Genomic DNA, 25,033 nt, shown 5'->3' on the forward strand with positions numbered 1-25,033 from the left:
TGAGTGGTAGTTATTAGCTTACAGTTATCTATCTGCATAAGGACCATCACTCCCAAGAGAAACTCTAGAAGAATATTTCAGCATGCAGGTACGCACCTTCCTCCCCGGATCCCTCATGTCTAAAGTTCGGCAGTCTCTTCTGTTGTACTTTAAACTCTTGCTTCACTTCCAAATTTAAAACGAAAGGGCCAAAATAAATTCAACCCTAGCATCTGCTCACCCAGAGATAAGAAAAGGGAAACACCCCCAAATAAACCCTTCTCTCCAAATCTTGAACCAGTTCCAGAGAGGTAGGCAGGGTATGGGTGTGTGTTTTGGTCAAAAGCCCAAGTGGATACAAGCAAATCTACTTGCACTGAACATGATGTTCAAGGCAAAGAGGAAAGGAACTAGTTAAGACCACACTTAACTATCACCTTTCACTGATGGAAGGACAGTAAACATCTGTTAGCCTTTAAAGGAATGGTTTGGACTTTAAGAAGAAATCCGAACCTATTTTCAACACTAGCAAGCAAGATTTGGTTTAAGCAGTTCGGAGGAACCTACTATTAAAAATAGCCATTCTAATAAGAACAACAAAAAGATAATAATTAAAGTTAACCTATATAAATTGCTTAAAATATACTACACAGCCAGTTTGCCCAAGGCTTTTCACTATCACCTTTTTCTGTTACACTGTGGCTTTATAAATCACAGCTTTTCCACTAAGCAAGAAAGCCTTTAAGGCAGAATTGCTATTTTATTTAACTCGATATAACAAATTTCTAACCTTAAATTAAAGGAAACAAGAAGGATAAATACTGACATTCTAAGATCTTCAGTGTCACTTCAGAGAACCACCAAAAGAATAAAACAACATCTTCTAATCTCAAATCAACAAAACTACCCTTCATTCAAAATATTTTGGATCGGGGCTAGAGATGTGGCTCAAGCGGTAGCGCGCTCGCCTGGCATGCGTGTGGCCCGGGTTCGATCCTCAGCACCACATACCAACAAAGATGTTGTGTCTGCCAAGAACTAAAAAATAAATATTAAAAATTCTCTCTCCTCTCTCTCTCTCTCTTAAAAAAAATATTTTGGATCTTTGATTAGGGGTCCCACTTACTCTCTTCAATTCAAAAGCGCAGAGAAAACTGCAATTGTAAAGTCAGATACCAAGTAATGAAGGTCTATAAACAGTACCTGTTCCCCCCCCCCCACACATGGCTCACAAACACAAGAAATGGAAGATAAGGCTAATTTTTTGGCGGGGTTGAGGTGGGATGTACCAGGGATTGAACCCAGGGGCACTTGGCCACTGAGCCATATCCCCAGTTCTATTTTGTATTTTATTTAGAGACAGGGTCTCACTGAGTTGCTTAGCGCCTCACGTTGCTGAGGCTAGCTTTGAACTCAAGATCCTCCTGTCTCTGCCTCCTGAGCCGCTGGGATTATAGGTGTGCGCCACTATGCTCAGCAAGGCTAATTTTATATATGCCATAAAATATGTGTTAAAGAAACTTTTATGCTTGCCAGTACTGGCTCGAGACCTTACTAAAAATTAAATGAGTTTAATTATAAATCCCCACATTCCTAAACAAGGGATTAAGTCTCCTTCACAAGGTTTTGTTTCAACATCGAAGTCTGGTTTTTAGTTCCTCCTATAAAATGTTTCACTTAAAAGGAACACATTTAAAACATCGGTAATATAGAAGACATCAGAAGGACCCTCCCCCAAATAAAATATGAAAGCTGGCTACAAAATCTGGTATTAGGGAGCAAGAGCAACCCCACAGTTATCCTAGGAGGTTTCCAACCTCCAACAGACAATCCCTAGACAGACCTGCTGTTTAGGGTGTAATGACTCTCCTCAAGGTCTCATCAATCAGACCGCAATTCTTGTTTATGTTTATTGCAAGAAACTTGCTCACAACAGTGGCTAAGCATCTGTCACACGTATTTCTTTACTGCTAGAAACCTACATGCAAGTTATGGTGGAGTTTTTGTTGTTTTGTTTTGATTTGCTAATTTAGCAGACAAAACATACTTGGGGGTAAGTCTGGTAATGAGTTCTCAGCTCAGAAAACAAGACTGTTAAAAAAACAAAAGTAATTTAAAAGTAATTTGACCATTTATACAAACAGTTTGAAGAACTACAGATCTATTTCTTTGTTTCCAGAGAGCAAATGGGGAACCATTTTGTTTTCCCAAACAACTAGTGGTAACGTGAAAAACAGGGTTAATAGTCACTTTGTCTTGGATAGTCACCATCCATAGAAAGGAGGAATTAGTCATTTAAAATTATAGTCTTTCATCTCCTAGTGTTTCCAAAGCAAATTTAATGGTTGGATTATCTGAATCCCTTTTTTTGGGGGGGGGGTAGGGCCCAACTTAAAATAATTTATTTTACAATTATTTGATTAGCTATTTTTAATAGTTATTTTTTAGTTGTAGTTAGACACAGTATATTTATTTTATTTATTTATATGTAGTGCTGAGGATCGAACTCAGGGCCTCACATGTGCTAAGCCAGTACTCTACCGCTGAGCCACAACCCCAGCCCTTGATTAGCCATTAAAACCAAGATTTCACTCTGAGGGTGGCAATGACACAGCAGAGCATTCCCTTCATGTGATAACACTGATGTTCAAACCTTTCCCTGTTCCATAGTTCTTGTTAAGGACAGCTATTATGTGATGCTACTTTGGTCACAAAAAAGCCTTTAGAGAAGAATGTCTATTTTCTGTTCCTGAGATTACAAGCCTATAATCCATACAGAAACATCCATCTGGTGCCAATGGAACAGAAAGGTACATTTATAAAACTGGAAGACAATACTCAACTAGCAAAGTACTACTTTAGTACAGGAAACTCAGCCAATTAACCCCAAACATAGAACCAGACTGATTTTGCAAAAAACCACATTGAAGGTATTAAAAAAAGCACACCAACTTTATTTAGTAACATTATTTTGTACATTAGTCTTTTTGGCGTGGATAGAGAAAATGCAGTTCAATAATTCTCCACATAAGGTGCAGTTTATTGAAACTACAGACCTTCAAATATAATAATGATTAATCTGAAAAATTGCCATAGATTAAAGGAAAATAAAAATTTTGTTTGTAGATTAGATGATATGCTCCTCTATAAAGCAGAACAGTTTGGAAACTATTTTATTTAATTTGCCTATTATTGTTTTTTAAAATAGGCTTACACTCTATTTTTAAATTAGCCCACTGCTTTAAAAAAAATTAAAAATTGGGCTGGGGATGTGGCTCAAGCGGTAGCGTGCTCGCCTGGCATGCGTGTGGCCCGGGTTCGATCCTCAGTACCACATACCAACAAAGATTTTGTGTCCGCCGAGAACTAAAAAATAAATATTAAAAATTCTCTCTCTCTCTCTCTCTCTCTCCTCTCTCACTCTCTCTTTAAAAAAAAAAAATTAAAAATCATCTTAGAGACTTCCAGAGACCAAGATACTTGCTTTTGGAAGGGTTTAATGACATTGTCCATAATGCAATTACCAAATTAGAAATAAGCATAACTCTTGAAGAACCAGCAGATTTGCAAGTCTCTGAGCACATGTCCATGTCTAACTGTCATCTGCCCATCTGAGATGAGAGAAGCCACCATCACATTATAGAGAGTAGGTAATCCATGAGTTTCAAAGAACAGAGAGTGCATTTACCAGCTTGGAGATTGAAGCTTCATAATTATGATATCTCAACTAGGAAAAAGAATTAACAGGTCAATTTCAACCTGTTAAATTTAGATTCTTCTAGTTGTAACTCTTCTGTATACTAGGAAATACAAGTGTTACGTAAATTAAAAGATGGACACTGAGTCTTGCCAGAAAATGAGCTGTGCTTAGATGGTTAATGAGACTAATATATAAGGCATTCTTACTTTCAATAATGAGTATCCAATTATCATAAACTCTAAAAAATTTAAAAATTCAGGATTGACAATTATTGTTAGGTTAAAAGAGCAAGAGGTAAAACAGTATAAAGTATATTATCAGTTGTAATATATGTTAGTAAATTTTAAGAAAATCTGTATGAATAAAACCAAATTTAATCATCTCTCAAAGGTGAGATTATGGAAGACCTGCAATATCTATGGTATATATTTCTATAAGTTTTGAATTTTTGACCACAAATCTGTGAATGTTTATATTAATCTATAAGCAGGAAAAAATTCCCAAAAACTGTACATATAAAATATTTTTTACCCAGGGACAGTCGCTCATACCTTGTAACCCAGCAACTCAGGAGGCTGAGGCAAGAGAATCATAAGTTTGAGACTAGCCTCATAAAGGCTTAGTAAGGCCCTAAGCAACTTACTGAGGCAGGAGGATCAAAAGTTAGAGGCCAAATCTTTGGAGGCCAAAGTCATTTTGGTTTTATACATATATCAAGAGATCTCTCAGAAGTTATTTCTTCAGTGGAGTCAATGAGAAAGCTAACTAGCTCTCTGAATAAGAAAGTTAACACATGCTGGGCTGAGGTTGTGGCTCAGAGGTGGAGTGCTCGCCTAGCATGTGTGAGACTTTGGGTTCGATCCTTAGCACCACATGAAAAGAAAGATATTGTGTCCACCTATAACTAAAAAAAAATATATATATTTAAAAAAAGAATATTAACACGTGCAAACTACTCATTTTAAAAAGTCTGGTTAAGTAGTTTACAAAGCTGTTGTGGAAATAACCTGAAATAAATGTACTTTAGGAGAGGATATCCAAATGGCCAATGGGCAAATAAAAAGGTTTCAATCTCAGTAATCACCCAGGAAATGAAAACAATGATGAGACAGACACCCATTAGAATAAAAACGGAAAAGCCAAGATCACCATTGGTTAGAATGTGGAACTCACATGCTGCTCAAGGAGTCTGAATGATCAAAACTCAATGGAAACCTGGCAGCAGCTATTAAAGCTTAAACCTGTGGATACCCCATGACCCAGCTACTCCACGCCTGGTATGTGGCCCAATGGGGATGAATATGAAACTAATCAAAGAACATGTTCAAGAATGTTTATGGCAGCACTAAATGTAATAGTTCACAAATGAAAAGCCAAGTACCCATTAATAGCAGTTATAATTTCACATTTTAACCTGTGTGCAGGTTACCCAGGCATGTCTACTTTGTGAATACTCACTAAATTGCACATTTATAATCTGTGTATTTTTTGAATATATAGATAAATGATATTGCTCCTCCCAGAACTCTTCAGGTATTTATTCTTACCTGTTACTTTCTGATATGAATGGGAAAGAAGTTCATCAATAACCTGCAGTTGTACTTCAGACTTAGAATGCTTAGTTTCATATTAATTCATGTTTTCTTTTTAATTGAAAAAGCATTATTTCCATTATTTTCTCAGGAAATGAGTAAGGTAAGATTTTTGGATATATTTGGGGACATTCTACTTTTTAGAGTACTGAGAGGGCGAGTAACACTTTTGGCTGCAGGTGCTGTGTAGTTTGTCTACTGCCTTCAAACAAGATAAAATACATACTTCAGCATGTGATAATGCTGTGCCAGAACCTTGCATGCATTAGATAAGGATGGCAAGTCTGCTAACATATGAGACTGCAAAATTCTAACTTCCAAATATGAATCAATTCTAACTTGTAATAAACACATATGGTCTTTGCATTGTGGGTAATATGAGGCCAAAATACACATAAACAATTTCACAAAATAAACAGCCAAGCTGACTGTGCCTAGTCACTTAATGGTTTTTGACTTATACATGTAACCCAAGAGCATTCACTTAATCTGTCACTGAAAATTGGGTTCCTTCTCATAGTCACTAGTGGTGTGAGAATTGAAAACTGTAGCATAAGAAAAATCTGCTAAGACAGGTTTCAAGACAGCACCCCAAAATAGCCCACAGACATTTCTATTTCTGGTTTGGGTCTTGCAGTATGGGTTAAAGTTTGACATGGCTGCCAATATTTTGTAACAATATCTGATTTTCCAGATTCCTATGAAAAATTATAAAGTCTAAAAACACTTGCATTTTGAAGGGTCACTAGCCAGTGCCACTGGTAAAGAGAAGGAAGTGCTTTCCTAGGCCGGCTTCCTCCCTTGCCAGTTCCCCTGCAAATATCCTGGGTTTAGGGGCTCAATCCAAGAAGTCAGATGTAAAAAGTTGGGAGCTAACAGTACTTAGATTTTGTCTTAACTAAGTCTGCCAAATTTGGTTACAACAATCTTCTGAATAAAAGGGGCTATGAAAAACTTAGGCAGAGAAAAGAGATTGGGAGTTAAGCAATTTGGACACTGGTGATAACTAACCATGTGACTCCGGCAAGTTTATTTCAAGGAGCATCAGTTTTCTCATGTGTAAAGTAACTGGACTATATTACACAATCTACAAAAAAACACTAGTTCTAAAATTCTATGATTATAATATGCTATTTTTCTCTATTTTTAACTATATTAGTAAATCAGAGTTAAAAGTGAGCAAAAGACTAAAATTAAAATAATCACGACGACAACAGTCAGTACAACTTTTTTTAAAAAAGAGAATTATCCTTAAATATAAATCAGGTAACATACACACATCTTGTCATTGTAGCACAGTGCCCTTCCCCACAAACAACTTCAGTGACCTAGCAGCAGGGACAAGGGTCCTTTTGAGTTGAGGTTCAAAACCAAGTAATGGTTATGCTTTTAGGTTACAGACAAATCCCAACTCCTCCTATTAGCTGTGGGAGTATAAAGCATTGAAGTCATTCAAACTAGTTTTTTCTTCTTTTAAATAGAAATAACACCTACTTCATAAGGCTGTAAATGTCAGTGAGGTGATGTATTAATGAGTGAGTTTATTACTGGCTATTATCTATTCTACTGGCTACTAAAAGCTCTAAAAAACAGCAGTTTTATATTTGTTTGCACAAATGTGTTACTTAATATGCTATGGTTGTTCTAAAGGAATTATAAATGCCCTTTCCCTGTAGAACTAGAGGGACTGGGGACAGGATATACAACTGGTCCTCCGTCCCATGGATTCTGATTTTGTGAATTCATTACTTACTAAAATACATTTGTAACTCACAAATCAGTATTGCTCATGGAGTTTTACATGGATATGCGGAGGACAGAAAAATTTTTGAGTTGCTGGACATACATTTCCAGCTGAGGCTGAACACTTTAACACTTTGCTTTCTTGTCTTAAATCTCACAGTGTAAACAAGTGTACAGTCCGTTTGATGTTTTACTTAGTAGCATTTTTTTGGGTAGTATTTGGGTAATTTGGGGCATTTTGTTGATTTTACTGCTTAGAGTAGCCCTGAGCACAATGCTGAAGTGCTGTCTAGTGTGCCTATGTGCAAGAAGGTTGTGATATGCTTGATAGAGGAAATGTGTATCTCAGATAAAGCTTGCTGAGGCATGAGTGATGGTGCTTTTGGCCAAGACTTCAATGCTATATTTTGGTCCAGAGTTCAAGATTAGTGAATCAACAAAATGCATTAAATATAACGCCTTTAAACAGAAACACACATAAAGCAGGTTTATATACTGATTGGTTGATGAAAATTTTGTGACTGGAGTTTGACAGGAACTTAACTTTGTATTTCCCCAAGCAGAAATGGTTCAGTATGTTCTTGGTGACTTTATAGAACATAACTACAGGGAACAATTAAGTTATAATGCAGTTATATTTTTGGCCTCAATGGTGGTACCAGTTACATATTTTCCCATGGAAACAACTATATTTATTCCCATTGTTTCAAGTCATTTGTTCAAACAGAGGTATTTATTAATCTATTTGCATAACTTCCATATTAATATATATAATGTTGTTTAAAATTCTTGAATTGTCTTAAAAAATCTGCTAAAGTTGCCACTTGTATTATTTATGTGTGTATAAGAGTGGATTATAAAACAACCACTACCTCATATTCCCACAAGAATAGGGAAAAGAGGACAAAGGACAATAGCAACAAAATTTTAGAATATACAAAACCAACCTGATTTACAGCATTTGCTTAGACACTGAGGTACAGTGGGAGGCTTAGATGAGGAAGAACAAAGATTTTTTTTTTTTTGAAAAGTTATGATTACCAGATATCTTCCCCTATTCTGTGCCTCTAAATGTCTGTCCATCTCTGAGGAGACACCAAGCCAGCTGAGTGCACACTTGAGGATAAGGGCACCACATACCAAACGGGTTGATAAAGTGGCTGCCTCCACCCCGAAGGGGGCTGCGTCTTCAATTACTGCATCTACCCAGATATGTCATATACAAATGGTTCTCTTTAAGCAGGAATTTAAAAGATTCCCCCCTCAAGAATCTAAGTAGTCACAAAGGAAATAGCTGACGATACAGTGATATGGGGGTTACCCCAAAAGTGGCAAATGATTCTCCTGCAATGCCTCAAGCCCACAAGCCTCACCCAAACTCTTCAAGCTTCCAACTGGCTTTGGAGTCTCTAATCTTGATAGTGAGCCGTCAAGGAGTACCAGATATCAGAAGAAAGCCTTTCACATGGAAGAAAGAGAGAGAGAGCTAAATAAGTACACAAAAATAATCTGGGACAGGCACAGTGGTGTACACATGTAATCCCAGCTATTTAGGAGGCTGAAGCAGGAGCTGAAGTTCAAGGTTAGTGCCAGCGATTTAGTGAGACCATGTCTCCAAATAAAAAAGAAAAAAAGGGGCTAGGTTTGTGACTAGCAAGGTCCTGAGTTCAATCCCAGTAACCCCCACCTCCCACCCAGGAAAAAAGATATACCATTAAGCCTACTGAAGAGACATTCTAGGTACATGTAGAGAGAGATCTTAAGAGAATAAAATTGTGACATTAGAGGCAAAAATCTACTGGCAGATTGGAAATAAAGTAAAAATCGCCATACACGGCAGAGAAGACCCTATATGGATAATATGGGAGCAAATTTAAGCTCAGGCCAGTGAAAAATGTCCCTCATCCAGTTCCAAAAGTTCTAGAAAGAGAACAGAGATTGGGGAGAAAGAAGAAATCATCAAAAAAAAAAAAATTCAGAGAAACTTCCTAGAACTGAAGAATATCAGTTGCTAGAATGAAAAGGTCCACCAAGTCTGAGAAACCCAAGGACAAAGATTCCTTAAGCTGCCAGAATGACCAAGAGACAAAACAATAGGTGACATATAAAGATCAGGAGTCTGAAGGCTCTGGACATCACAAAAGCAACACTGGAAATGAGAAGACAAGAGAGGAGTTCCTGCAGAAATCTGAAGAGAGATGAACTGGAAGACTACCCAGCCAGAGGTAAGCAAGGGCTGGGCAGGACAAATCTATTTTGGGGAATATTAGGCCAAGAAACCTCTCATCCATGCTCCCTTAGATTGTGCTTCAAATCAAAATAAAAGTAATTCATGAGAAAGGTAAGCATGGAAGGGACAGCACGGGAATCCAACACAGGACAAGAATATCAAGGGAACCCCTGGAGAAGACAGAGAAGTGAGACAGACCCCAGAATAACCACTGAAGAGTAAGCCGGGCATGGTGACCATCCAGGACTTATTCAAGCAGAGTGGCTCAAGGGACAAGTGGAGTTCTACCAAGATCCCTACCACCACTGGCCTCTTTAACCAGAGGACAGAATACCTGGGTAGGATTTCTCATTTTAAGTCCTTACTTTGATCCATGTTGAAGTTTTTAATTAACATAAAAAGCCCTCAACTGATGAAGTCATGTTCTCCTTCAAATTTTGGAAAGTTTTTCTATAGAGCTGCAAAATCATTTTTTAACTAACATTCCAAAGACAAGGGCAGTTGTGCAACCTTGAAAGCTGGCTTTGAAATAGACACTGCACAGTAACACAGTGTAGTGGTTAAGAGAAATAAGCTTTGGGCATAAAAAATTCTGTATCTTGTGATTTGCAAATGAAGTTCCAAAAAGAAGAAGAAAAAAACAACAACACATACTAGCATTTTTGCCACCTTCACTTCCTTCTTTATCAAAAAGAAATCTGTTGGTCTCTAAATTGCCTTTTATGGGACTTGATTCTGCCATGCTGTCAGTATTAAAAGACCAAAACAATATACTCTGCTATGAAAACAGCTGAGTAAGAAAGTAGATTATGTAGGCCGAGATAATCACCTAAGGAAAGGAAGTCAACATCTAGGTATTTGGGAGCCCAAATTTATAATTTAAAATAATTATATATGTAAATACATTTCCCTTAAAACTCTATGTTAATAAAAGCAGATCTATATAGGGACAACAATCCTCATAATAGAGGTTTAATACTCCTGTTAATAATGTCACCATACCCTGGGTATAGTGGTAGAGACCTGTAATCCCAGCTACTTGGGAGGTTGAGGCAGGCGAATTGCAAGATCTGGGCAACTTAGTAAGACCCTGTGCTTCAAAATAAAATTATTTTAGCTTACTGGTACAGTGTTTGCCTAATGTGTGTGCGGCTTTGGGTTGATTTCCCCCATACTGAAAAGAATATTACTATACATTTTTAACAATTTAAATAAGTGTGACCAATCTTGATATTAGCAGATTTACAAACTTAATAGTGATCTTTACCATGTAGCAAGCGTGGTAAAACAACTGACTTCCAAAGTTCAGAAAGTGATAGCCTTTTAGTTAGGTATTAAAGGAACAAAAATAAAAGTAGTTTAAACACTCACTTAATTTAGTCCTGGTTTTCAAGAGCTGTTTGTCTTTTTAGTTCTCTTTTTACCCTGCAGAGGAACACTGTAAGGCCAGAGCATACTTATTGTTTTAAATTTATGTTTTTAATATCAATTTGGTACAATATTCAAACTTCAGAGTACTAGAGGCATTTTGTGCAGACTGCTGTTAATACATTAAAAGCCACATTTAAACACTGAATTATATATATAACAAAGGAAGTGATCACAAACACAATCACCATCTCTGAGTCCACCAATCATCAGGCTTCAGCACTGCTTTGCATTAACTACATGAAAAGGGTAGATTCAAGCAAAGCAATTAATAAGCTACCCAAATAAATGTAAATGTAAATGGACTTGGAAAATGTTCAAGGAACTTCAAGAATCTTTGGCTTTCCCCCTTCTATTTACTAATTCTTAGAATTTCCAAGATTGATAGAAAATGTATTTACAAATGAAATCGAGTTTGCTTATGAAAAACAAACAAACAAAAACTAGCTATAGATGGCAGAAAATCTTGCCAAAACCTGACATAGTAGTGGTATTAAATATATTCAAAAACCTTTTTAAAAAATTTTAAAATGTGTTCTTTGTATTTTAAAAAAATATTTTTAATTGTAGTTGGACACAATACCTTTATTTTAATGTGGTGCTGATGATCAAACCCAGGGCCTCCCATGTGTTAGGTGAGCATTCTGCCACTGAGCCACAACCCCAGTCCCCATAAATATGACATATTGTATATTACATGGAGTATAACTTCCCGTTTTTGTGGTTGTACATGATGTAAAGTTACACTGGTTGTGTATTTATAAATGAATATAGGAAAGTTAAGTTATAAATGAATATAGGTTCATTCTACTTTCTTTTCCATTCCCATCACTCCTTTCTCTCCCTTCCTCCCCCAATCTGGTGAACCCCCTGCCCCCTATTGTGAGTCACTATCTGCATATTATTTGACTTTCGTTTCTTTTGAGATTGGCTTATTTTACTTAGCATGATAGTCTCCAGTTCCATCCATTTACCAGCAAATGCCATTGTTTCATTCTTCTTTATGGCTGAGTAATATTCCATTATGTAGCGGTACCACATTTTCTTCATCCATTCATCTGTTGAAGGACACCTAGGTTGGTTCCATATAGCTATTGTGAATTGAGCCACTATAACATTGAAGTGGCTACGTCATTATAGTATGCTGATTTTAAGTCCTTGTGGGTATTTACTGAGGAGTGGGATAACTGGGTCAAATGGTGGTTCCATTCCAAATTTTCTGAGGAATTTCCATACTGCTTGCACCAGCAATGTATGAGTGAGTGTATCTTTCCTCCCACATCTTTGCCAACATTTATTGTTACCAGTATTCTTGATAATGCCATTCTGAGTGGAGTGAGATGAAATCTTAGTGTAGTTTTAATTTGCATTCCTCTAATTGCTAGACATGTTGATTTTTTTAAAAAAAATATATTTGTTGACTGATCATATTTCTTCTTCTGTGAAGTATCTGTTCAGTTCCTTAGGCCCCCCCACCCTTTGGTACTGGGGGTTGAACCCAGGGGTGCTCAACCACTGAGTAACATCCCCAGCCTTTTTTGGATATTTTATTAGAGACAAAAGTCTCACTGAGTTGCTAAGTGCCTCACTAAGTTGCTGTGACTGGCTTTGAACTTGTAATCCCCTTGCCTCCAGAGTCTCTGAGATTAGAGGTGTGTGCCACTATGCCCGGCCTTAGCCCATTTCTTGTTTCATTTTTCTTTTTTTATGTTGCTGGGGATTGAACCCAAGGTCTCAGTGCATGCTAGGCAAGCACTCAACCAACTGAGCTATGCCCACAGACCTTTTCTTGAATGGATTATTTGTTCTTTTGGTGTTGAATTTTTTGAGTTCTTTATGTATCCTGGAGATTAATGCTCTATCTGAGGTGCAGGTAGCAAAGATTTCTCCCATTCTGTAGACTCTCTCTTCACATTTATGATTGTGAAGAAGCTTTTAATTTAGTTTGATACCATTCCATTTATTGACTCTTGATTTTACTTCTTGTGCTTTAGGAGTCTTGTTGAGGAATTTGGTTACTAGGCTGACATGATGGAGAGTTGGGTCTACGTTTTCTCCTAGTAAGTGCAGAGTGAGAGATAGGGGTCTAATTTCATTTTGTTACATATGGATTTTCAGTTTTCTCAGCACATTTGTTGAAGAGGCTATCTTTTCTCCAATGTATGTTTATGGTGCACACAGACCTCTTAAAACTCAGCAATAGGAAAAGAACCCAATTTAAAAACAAGCAAAAAGTCTAAACCTAAGAAGATACACAGACCTCACCTAAGAAGATATACAGATGGCAAGTAAATATATGAAAAGCAGCCAAACATTATGAATCATGAGGGTACTAAATTACACCAACAGTAAAGATACCACCACTATACGCCTACTAGAATGGTTAAAACCCTAAACGCTGATAATACCAGCTGCTGGCAAAAATGTGAAACAGAAACTGATGGTGAGAATGTAAAATGTACAACCACTTTAGAACACAGTTTGGTAGTTTCTTATAAAAATAAACATACTCTTATCATATGATTCAACAACTGAGCTCCACGGTATTTACCCAAATGAATTGAAAAATTATGTCTACACCAAAACCTGTACACAAATGTTTATAGAAGTCTTATATTTATAAGTGGCAAACTTGGTCATAAAAGACATGGAGGAACTTAAATGCACACTGCTAAGTGAAAGAAACCAATCTAAAAAGGATTCCAGTGATATTTTTACATTCTGAAAAAGGTAAAGCAAACCAGAGGCAGTAGTAAGATGAGTGCCGGGTTGTGGGGAGAGTTGAACAGTGGAGCACAGGATGTATTAACACTGTCATGGAGTACCTGCCATTACACCTTTGTCAAAACCCATAGTCTGTACACCACAAAGAGTAAACATTAATAAATAGGGGAAACAGGGGAGGGCAGGGTGAGTGGCTATGGAGGAACTGTCTGTACTTTTAGCTCAATTTTTACACAAACCTAAAAGGGTTCTAAAAGACAAAGTCTGCTAAAAACAAATTTAATTTGCCAGTTTAAGAAGTCCAACTCTCCCACCTCAATTTTTATCTTAATATTTTTCAGGGTTTACTAACCCATGGTATTTATATATTAAAACATTGTCATTATATATCTTAGTGCTCACACCCTATCCCACCACTGGTGTATGTGACAGGGCAGCAGAATGAATACCATTCTCTAGTTTAATACACAGGTATTCATAGTAAGAGAAGATGTAACCGTGGTTATGTTACCGTGGTTCTCTGCCTACCTAAATTGGAATCTATACTGTACCTATCTGGTAGAAAAATCTTCAATGGTTAAGACTTATATTGTTTCAAAGTAATGCTCACATAGACATATATTACTGTTACTTTTCTAAACTACACCCTACCATCCATTCAAATATTTGTCTATGGGACACAAAAACAGTTTGGTTTGCCTTAGGGATCTGCTATTTCATATGCTCTCTCTGGTGTTCTGCCCTTCTCTGAAAAATGCTAAATACAATCTGGACATTCAACTATTGAAAATTTTTCTCTTTTAAGTTCCTCCAGCTTAACCATGCATTTGTTTCCATGAAAAAGAAAACACAACACTCACTTCACCTGAGGAACAGTTGACAGTAAACTGTAACAGATTTGTTGCCGCACTGTAACAAAATGTGCAACAAAAAAAGTATGTGTGTATCATATCAAAAAACTTATTTTTGAACACCCCTAAAAATTTTTTTAAAACAAACTCGTAGGAAATGACTACAAGTATCAGGTATTTTACCATCTCTTTCATCCTAAACTGGTGTTATATTTTTTGAGCTAATTCTCACAAAGGAAATGGGTAGACAAAATGTAGATAACATTCCAGGAAAAAGCCAACACCATGGAGACACTTCCCCCAATGTACATGTGGGACTGGATGAACTATACTTAAATGTTTTGAGTTTGGACTGAGTTGTCACCATCCTATCTTGATTAACTGCTGTGTTCCATCACTTCTATGGATCAACATAACCATATAACTCATAATTGACTATAAACAATATATATGCATAATTAACATAAGAACTTAATGTAAGTTCCAGTACTATAAATACACTTCAAAAGGAATTTTCCAAACTACTAGGCTAAGAACACAAGGCTCTGAAAAACATTAGCAGCAGTTGGAAACAGTAAGAAAACAGTTGACTACACACCTATACGACTACTGAATTCTCCAAGTGTGACCAAATGCTGACAGGCTGCATCAATATTTAAACTAAATGCGAAGAAAGGCAGGCTGATGAAAAGAACACAGACTTGAAGGTCAGAGAAGAGAGTTTTTATCAGTGGTTTTATGTGCCATTCTGCTCTAGACTATTTATGTGACACGAGAATACCCTAAGTCTTGAGTGTCTCTTTCCTATCACCTAGGAAACATGATTTATTCAACAACAAATGTGAGTGTCTAACATGTGCTAAAGCATCATTCTAACAAACAAAATAAAGATCCCTGTATACCTGCTGCTGATATTATAGTAAGGGAAGACAAATAATACTCAACACAATAAATAAGCTATAAACTATGTTAGAATATGATATACACTATGAAAAACTAGAGCAGAATAAGGAGAATTAAGAAAGTGTATATATGTACATATAAGGATAGAGAGAGCTACAGGTTACAGTATTTAAGGTAGGCCTCATAGAAAAGTGAAAAAATGAACCCACATTTTTTGGGGTGAAGAAATTAGCCAAGAGGCACATCTACTTGTCTCAAGAAGGCTCCTCAATAGGTAAGATGAAACACATTCCTCCAAAGGGAAAGATCACTTTACTGGGTGGGTGCCAACTATGTGCTAGGTATTTTAAACATGTTTCATTTTCTTTTCTTTTTGGTACCAGGGATAGAAGCCAAGGATGCTTGACCACTGAGCCACCCCAGTCATTTTTATTTTGAGACAGGCTCTTGCTAATTGCTAGGGCCTTACTAAGTTGCTGAGGCTGGCTTTGAACTTGCTATCTTCTCCTATTTCAGCTTCCCAAGCCGCTGGGATTACAGGTATGCAAGCACATCTCATTTTCTATACAAAATTTAAAGTTCCATTGGTTGTTATGCTCATTTAAATAAAAAAAAGTGTTAGGGTTGGGGATATAGCTCAGTTGGTAGAGTGTTTGCCTCACAAGTACAAGGCCCTGGGTTCAATTCCTAGCATCTCACACACACACACACACACACACACACTTGAAAGACAAGTACATATTTCAGATGAGTTAATTTAAAGAACATCTATGGAAATACAAACAGGAATATGCATGAATATACTACATACATACATATGTGCTTAATTCATAAAACACTGTTGTTTTATTATAAATTACCAGGATCTAATGCAAGACACCTCAATCTGAATTCATCCAAGGAAAATCTATGCAAAATGTGCAGAATCAAAGAAGATAAATTGAAAGGAACTCAATAATGTTCACAGAAACAAAAGGACGAACACAGCCTAATCACCTCAACATAATCTCCCCAACAAATATTATTCATTGGAAGGGGATATCACTTACTCTTCTCAAAAATTAGCTTCTGTAGTTAAGAACATGAAATATACCTCAACAAATGGTATTAATACTAATTAAGTCTTTTTAAAGACAGAGAGAGAAAGAGAGAGAGAGAGAGAGAGAGAGAGAGAGAGAGAGAGAGAGAGAGAATTTTTAATATTTATTTTTTAGTTCTCGGCGGACACAACATCTTTGTTTGTATGTGGTGCTGAGGATCGAACCCGGGCCGCCCGCATGCCAAGCGAGCGAGCTACCCCTTGAGCCACATCCCCAGCCCCTAATTAAGTCTTCAGGCAAGGATTTCTTTAACAATGTCCTTAAAAGCCCACAAAAAAGTGAGATTAAATAAACTACATTTGAGAAGATAATTTTACATTCATTCAGCCCAAATGGATACTGGAGTAGTCTAGGGTATGGTTGTGAGTTAAGCAAAAAACAAACCTAATCTAACATGCATGCTATTTTGTGTGTGTGTGTGTGTGTGTGTGTGTGTGTTGGGGGAGGGTACTGGGGATTGAACCCAGGGACACTGTACTATTGGGCTATATCTCTAGCCCTTTTTATTATTTATTTTGAGACGGTCTTATTAAGTTGTCCAAGCTCACTTTAAATTTGTGATATTTCTGCCTCAGCCTCCAAAGTTGCTGGGATGGCAGACATGTGCTAATTAAACAAAAAGCGCTCACCCCCTCCCCGAACCCCTCCCAAAAATCCAGACCTTAATAAGGATGACCTTAAAAATATGCTTTGGAACTTAAACTCCATCTTCCTGTTTTGGTAATTAGGTTTAAAGCAAAATGTTCACAACTACTTACATTTTCTTCAGAAATCTAAGATTTCCCAAACTGTAATAAACTAAAACATCTATCCTAACTCACTCAACAGGGCTCACTAAAGTTCAGAATTGCACAATTAATGAGAATAATAGCCTTGAAGGTCTGTAGTGCTTTAAAAAAATACAGCCCGGGGCAGATTGAGAGTTCCCTGACTCCTGGAAGAGTGCTACAATACCTTCTTAGTCAGGTGGGGGAAGAACATTAAGAAGCACTTGGCGTTTAACACTGGTTACACACCTTTTTCACCACACTGCTCCTAACTACACTACTTTTAACTAATGAATTCTGATACGCTAAACTTTTTTGTAGCTACTCTGGCAAAACTAATGCATAAAAACAACTTGTATTCCAGTGGTAACAATGGGACTAGCATTAGGTATCTATCCTCCCTGTCTCTTAACCTTCATGCTTTTTTGGTCCTCTGTTCTCCCTATTCTGTATTCTAAACAATATCCTCAGATCTAGTTCTCTAATTCTCTTCAATGCTGTGTCTAATAAGCTAATCTAATTCACAGGGTTTAAAAATATACACCTTTTTTTTGGATTTGTTTTAAACTTGCTGTGCTGGGGGACTGAACCCAAGGATTCAGAGATTTCCTTCATATATACATATTTTTTTTTGCAAGTTTGTCAACACATTAAAACAGAGCTATCGAAGTCGAAAACAGGATCTAATTTATTGTAATGGCAGGGTAGTTCAGAAAAATTGGCTTGTCTTACAACAGGAAATGGAATTCTTCCCATTCATTTTTGCTCTCAAGTAATCTTATTCTCCCCCCCCCCTTTTTTTAAAGGTTAGCTCTGGACTTAAAGGACTTAGCAAAACAAACAAAAAGTAGAAACAAAACAAAACAAAACAAAGGATTTAACAGTTAGCATTTCTGGGTGTTATATAGTAGAGGTCTTTCAGATAATAATACCACATGCCAGAAATTCCAAACTTTTTTTTAAAATTATTTTTGAAACATGTTGTTAAATTGGATCTTTCCCATGTGATACACATGTATCAATGATACCCATACCTACATGCAGAATCTTGACTTATATGTATAATATTTTGTTTTGTCAGATTTAGAGAATTGTTCTAGTCTAATGAGATTTTTCTAGCTCATCTCAAACAATTAACTCCTTTACCTCTATATGATCAGTATATGAAACTTCTATTCCAGCAATTGTTTATGTATTAGTTTCCCTTGAGATTAAAGAATTATTCCACTGAAATTTTAAGATAGGACATATTTTAATTCTTTTAAATTTCTGAGGGCATGCTGGAATACATAGCTCACAGGAGATTATTATGTCTATAAGAGTATTTGAGATCTTATGTTTATCAAACTCTTTGTTCACATCCAAATACATTGTTTATATCACTTCCCTTTTCTACATTACTGGTTTGTTTTAAATCTCTTGTGAAGTTTTTCTAGATTTTCAGACCATTCTGATCTCTCCAGTACTTTGCAAACACATTTTTCTATCTTGATCATATGTTTCTTATTTATGTTAATGAGTTTATATCTTACTTTTCCATGATATCCAAAGCAGTGAACATACAGCAAGCATTCAATAAATAACTGCTTTACTTTAGTGGAATGTCTTAAAACGTTTCAATATTGGGGAAGTACGAGAACCTTCATCTTGACCCTACCTCACTAGTAGAAAATGATGAGGGAAGAAATAGGATTCTGTATTTGGCTACCTCAAGGGAGGAAAATAAAGAATGTTATATGTGTTTAAAAACATTACTCACCCTTCAATACTATCAAAATCTGCTTTCATATTCATAAAATCTTATTTCTTTAAACAAATTTATGGCAACACATACTTATGAGAGAAATGTATTCAGTTATAGTAATCCAGAAAGGGGCAATATATTTCTCAGATGATGGGAAATAGACTATTTTGAACCACACTGTCAATCACTATTTCACCTTATTACTACAGTCCTAAAATATTTTATTTAATTGATGACACCCAAAAGAAACTGCCATAAAATATCTTCTTAATTCCTGACAAGCCAGGAAAAGCCACACTGTATGTCAATTCCTTAAAAACACAAGTTATTTTTATATCTTTCTTAAAATATAACCAAGATGAGTGCTGACTATAACAGCCAGAGAGAATATACAAAGATCTCTAGTTCATGTGTCTCAAAAATGTGGTAAAAGGATTGCTGGGGATTTTTGAGACTCTTCTGGAAGGTCTGAAGGATGCAGGTTATTTTCACAATAACACCAAGTTATTATTTATACCTTCTTCACTGTCCTGACACAAATAGTACACAAAGGTACAAAGGCAATGGTGGATAAAACAACTGGTGCCTCATTGCAAATCAAGGCAGCGGCTTTAAAGTGTACCGGCAGCCTTTGTGCTCTGTGCTGCAACACACTCATTTAAAACAAAAGAAAAACTCAAGACTTGAGAACATCCTTGATGAAAGAAGGAGAACATTTCTTTTTATTAAACTCAACCTTGAGATATCTTTTAAATATTCCATGTGACAAAACGGAAATATGCATAAAATACTTCTATAGCATACCAATGGGTTTTTGCTTAGCACAGCAAGGGAAGTTCAGATACAGTTTCAGATTCCATACTGCAAGTAAGCTTTACAAAATGACTACTTTTAATAGTACTGAGAAACATCCACAATTATCTGAAAAAGTTATTAAAATACTCTCCCTCAATCCATACACTTTAATCCCAGCGGCTTGGGAGGCTGAAGCAGGAGGATCTCAAGTTCAAGGCCAGCCTCAGAAATTAGGCAAGGCCCTAAGCAACTCAGTGAGACCCTGTCTTCAAAAAGGAGTAAAGATGTAGTTTAGGGTAAAGTACCCCTGTTATCAAGACCCAGCAACACAACAAAACAAAAACAAACAGAAGCAAAAGGGAGAATCTACCTTTAGTCCATTAAGACAGACATTAAAGAAATTTACAAAAAAAGATGGGGCTGGGGTGGTGGCTCAATGGTAGATTTGCCTAACATGTGTGAGGCACTGGGTTTAATTCTCAGCACCGCACATAAATAAATAAATAAAGGTCCACTGACAACTAAAAATATATTTTTTTAAAGTAATGCAAATGATATCTTACTAAAATTTTTGTGTTTTGTCTTGGAAAATGCTTTCTTTTAAGGCTTTTATAAAGAGTTTATGATGGTTATTTTAAGTGAATTAAATATATCCTAAAAGTTTTCTTTAGTTTTTTTTTAGGGGGTGGGGTGGGGTGGGTACCAGGAATTGAATCCGGAGGTGCTTAACCACTCCCACCCCCACCCTCACTTTTTGAAACAGGGTTTCACTAAGTCGCTTAGGGTCTTGCTAAATTGTTGAGGCTGGCTTTGACTTGTGGTCCTCCTGCCTCAGCTTCCCCAGCCACTGGGATTACAAGCATGCACCACTGCATGTGGCTTTTGCTTTAATTTCTAATATAGCAAATGTTTTAGTTATAACCCACAAAAATAAGAGCACTTGAGGTTCTCCTAAGACCAAAAAGTTTGAGAATTGTGGATGAAAAACATCACCATGCCTACATTTTTTCCAACTTAGCAAGAAATACTTAGGAACACTATTTGCTGCAATGTATGACCAACTGAATTATCATATAGTGAACATCACTTGAATCCAGAAATAGAACTTGGTCAAACACCCCAGAAGCCTTTTCCATGTGTTCCACCCCAAACATAACACACTCCCCTCTAGATGTAAGCAACTGTTATTTGGTTTTTATAGTGAATACTTTCTTGTTGTTTTCTCTTTCTGGTTTCAGCACCTATGTGTGCTTCCCTAGATTCTACAGTTCAGCTGTGCTCAGGCAAACAATGTAGTCTTTTAGTTTTCTTTTAATGCATTGGTTTCTCAGGATTCTTTCACTTCTTTGTAATTTATCTACAGAAGAACCTAGGTTATTCGACCTGTATAGTCCTTCAGATTTGGGTATTTTCTAAAAACTGACAGATGGATCCAGAGACTGGATCAGACTTAGGTTCCGCAATCCTTGGCAAGACCATACACAGGGAATGTTTGGCAAGAGAAATGCCTCTCTTGTGATTTTAAGAACCAATGAAGCTACTACCCTATCTATTCAGTCAGTAGGGACTTTGAAATAGTGACACTTAAACATATCATTTCTTATCATTTGTTAGTGGAAATACATTAATAAAGTATTTTGTTCTTCATCGACCATTTCGTTATTCATTGGTTATAATCACATAGAAAATGCAGAGTACTCAATTCTTGACCAATTTTTAAGATAATGAATTGTTCTCCTACCATTCTCTGCATGTGACCAATTATTTTTATTATTATTAATTAATTCATTTATTTTTGTCTCACTGGGGATCGATTGAACCTAGGGGTATGCTGCCACTTAATTATAATCCCAGTTCTTTTTTATTTTCAAACAGTGTCTCACCAAGTTGCTGAGGTGGCCTTGAACTCGTGATCCTCCTGCCTCAGCCTCTTGAGTGGCTGGGATTATAGGTGTGTGCCACTGTGCTTAGTTTATCATTACTTATAAATATCATTAAGAACTCATGGGGGCTAGGGATGTAGCTCAGTGGTAGAGCACCTTGCATAAGAATGCAAGGGCTAAATATAAAATTATTTCACTTTATTATCAATTTGAAGTTTCCAAAAGGGAGTATTTTTCATATTCCCAGTGAAAAAACTTATGTAAATGAAATTTTGCTCTTACTAAAATGAGATACAAATAAAATTTTCCCAAAAAGATAGTTTCCAGACAGCAGGGCAATTATCCTAAACATTTAAAAGTATACTAACAGATTTAAAATGCCCATGCTCCTCATTCTTATTAAGCAGCACACGTAAAACTTCAAGAATATTTATATTAGTGCTTCTCAACATGGGATCTTGAGATAGTCTTGGTGCTCCATGAGTTCCCTGTGGGCATTTTAAAATAATGTATTTTCACTTTTATGAGTGTTAAGAAATAATATAAGCATATTTAGGATCAGTTGCTGATCAAGCACTGTATCATGATTTTGGTGTTCACATTTCTGTTTAGGGGTATACTACTACCAAGTAGTTTAGTGGAGGGCTGATAAAAAAGGATCAAAGTGGGCTTGATATGTAAATGATGCCTTCTATGAAGTGAAGACCAGGTTTGTAGCTCAGTGATAGAATGCTTGCCTAACATGAATGAGGCACTGGGGTTTAATCCTCAGCACTGGTGTGTGGGTGTGGTGGGAGGTGGTCAAATTACATTATGATCAGAATTTCTCAGTGCTTTGAATGCAGAAAAATGGCATAAGAGTTGAGTCCTCACAGGCACACAGCAGCAATGGTACAATGAAGTCAAAAAGGAAATTACAGTGACTGCTTCAAGAGTTTGGAATTTGTTTTGGGGGTGATGAAAATGTTATGGAATCAGACCGCGGTGATGGTTGCATAACACTGTGAATGGTCAGAAGCCACTGAATTGTATACTTTCAATTGGTAAATTTTATACTATGTGAATTTTACCTCATAAAACAAAGAATAGAATGTAGGACATACTGTCAGTATTAGAGATATCATCAAGCACATCAAATGTATGCTGCTAATTTGAATGTAACTGGTTTTACGGTTTGTTCAAAATCTGTATATCAGTTTACAGTTACATAAGAGTGACAACCCAGGCTGGGGCTGTAGCTCAGTGACAGAGCGCTTGCCTAGCATGCAAAAGGAACTGGGTTCAATCCTCAGCACCACATAAAAATAAACAAAATAAAGGCATTCTATCTACAACTACAAAAAAAAAAAAAAAGAAAGAAAGAAAAAAAAAGAGTGACAACCCTGAGGAATTTACACCTCGTTCTATGTTTGTTAATATATTACATTAAAATCAAAATAGTAAATCAACACTGAAAGGTCTATGAAATACTCTCCTTTAAAAGGGGGTTATATATTAAGAAAGTTTGAGAAAAACTGATATGAAAGACTCATAAGTGTTATTCATATTTTATATCTGAAGTTTTTTTTGAGAGAGAGAGAGAGAGAGAGAGAGAGAGAGAGAGAGAGAGAGAATTTTTAAATATTTTTCAGTTTTCAGTAGACACAGCATCTTCAAACCTTTTAATCTCTATTTGGTGCTGAGGATCGAACCCAGCGCCCCATGCATGCCAGGCGAGTTCGCTACTGCTTGAGCCACACCCTCAGCCCTTATATCTGAAGTTTTAGTAATAAATCAGTATAGGAATATCAAGAACTTACTACAAAAGTCATACCTTCTTTATAAATTACTCCAAGCCTTTTGAAGATTCTTTTATCCATATAACATTTCTACTAAAAAAACTGAGTATCACTTTGAATCTAATATCTTCTTATAAATATACTAGCTTTTATAAATGAGGAACAAAGGTACCAAGAATCAGGCACTGATTTCCCTGTTGGTCAGGGTACTTCAGTTTCTGCTTGATCCTCTACAATTAAACTAAGTTACTAGTCAGTAACTTCTTAACTCATTTTTTAACAAGCCTTGTAGTAATTAACAAACTCAAAAAAGAAATACCTTCCCTGTGCTGACAACTGATAGATGATACATATGGGTCACTGTAGTGACAAAAGCAATAATGGGAACAGAAGGACACAGTTAGAAGATCCTTCCAAATCTGAAGAAACTAGATAAGCACAGTTTGGAAAGTATGGTAAACTCAGCTTCCACAGAGCCCACGAGCAAAACATCAATCAACCCAGTGGCTCAGGAGGACAACGCAGGAGGATCATGAGTTCAAAACCAGCCTCAGCAACTTAGTGAGGCCCTAAGCAACTCAGCAAGACTCTGTCTCTAAATAAAATATAAAAAGGACTGGGGATGTGGCTCCGTGGTTAAGTACCCTGGGTTCAATCCCTGGTACCAAAAAAACAAAACAACAACAACATTTTTGTTTAATTGATTTTTCAATTAAAACTTTTGCTATTATTCATATAACACTAGAGGTTTACTTTTCTCAGTGCTAGGGGGATCAAAAAGTGCTTGGGCCTGAAACATAACAGATCAAGATCTTTAAAAAGTCAAATATAGGGGGCTGAGGTTGAAGCACTGGGTTTGATCCTCAGCATCACATAAAAATAAATAAAGTAAAGGTATTGTGTACATCTACAACTATGAAAATATTTTTAAAAATCAAATACAGTTCATGATGGACTCAGGTGTGTTCTGAAAAATATAAACTCAAAAGACTGATTAATTCTTCCAGTCAACATAAATTTGTATATGCTCCATGGTGTTAATATATAATGGATCAATAATTATATAATTCTAAATGTTAAACAGGTTTTGCCCATCTGTTGAAAATTTCAGAAGATATGAGGTTTTAAAAAATTTTGAGCCCTTACTCTGCCAGGCATTAAAAAGAAGAGTATGATTCTGAAGGTTAGATTTGATTAGTCTGAGTCTGTCAAGAGCGACCCACAGGTTGATGACAGCAAATTCCAATTATGCTGGCTAGGGAGCAGCAGCAAGGCACCAAGGCAAGAAACAAACAGTCTAGCAAATCTGGGGCAGCGTCACCTCTGAACTCTACCCTGCGTTTCACCCAACACCACCCTACATGAAGTAGAAACAATTCCTCTATTTCAAATGAAAACAAAAACAAAACTAAAAATGCCCCACAGTGCAGTGAGCACTTCATACTGGTCACTAATAGGATTACATGAATACAAGAAATTCTGGTTTGGGAATTGCCAATTTAAAGTAAAGGCAGTTTTAAACAGAAGAATTTCTAAGAGATATACGATGTGTAGTTTTCCAATTTCTAAGACCAATGATACATGGAACTCTGAGGAAGTGCTGCTTTTGTGGTCTCCCAAATTCGAAGATTTATGGAAGTTTGGGGATTAAACTTTTGAGACTATTTTGGAATCTGTATGATTTAATCCTTACCATAACATTGGTGAGAAAGGCATCACACTTACTCTTTTTTTTTTTTTTTGGTGGGGAGGAGGTACCAGGGATTGAATTTAGGGACACTTGACCACTGAACCACATCCCCAGCTCTATTTTGTA

General features: G+C 36.5%; 1 protein-coding gene and 1 non-coding gene across 2 annotated transcripts in view; one reads left to right on the forward strand and one right to left on the reverse strand.

Annotated features, from left to right (window-relative positions):
- Xpo7 (exportin 7) overlaps window positions 1-222 on the reverse strand; it is a 39,075-nt gene extending 38,853 nt beyond the window's left edge. Inside the window, exon 1 of the mRNA XM_040293315.2 lies at window positions 97-222. Within this exon, the coding sequence (XP_040149249.1) occupies window positions 97-117 (21 nt within the window). The 5' untranslated portion in view covers window positions 118-222. The remainder of the gene's footprint in view (window positions 1-96) is intronic.
- A 15,554-nt stretch (window positions 223-15,776) lies between these two features.
- On the forward strand, window positions 15,777-15,850 carry Trnav-cac (transfer RNA valine (anticodon CAC)). Its single transcript has one exon. It is a non-coding gene; the product is annotated as a tRNA-Val (tRNA).
- Window positions 15,851-25,033: the final 9,183 nt, after the last annotated feature.

This window comes from Ictidomys tridecemlineatus, chromosome 14 (assembly GCF_052094955.1).
Source record: "Ictidomys tridecemlineatus isolate mIctTri1 chromosome 14, mIctTri1.hap1, whole genome shotgun sequence".
Classification (NCBI taxonomy): Eukaryota; Metazoa; Chordata; class Mammalia; order Rodentia; family Sciuridae; genus Ictidomys; species Ictidomys tridecemlineatus.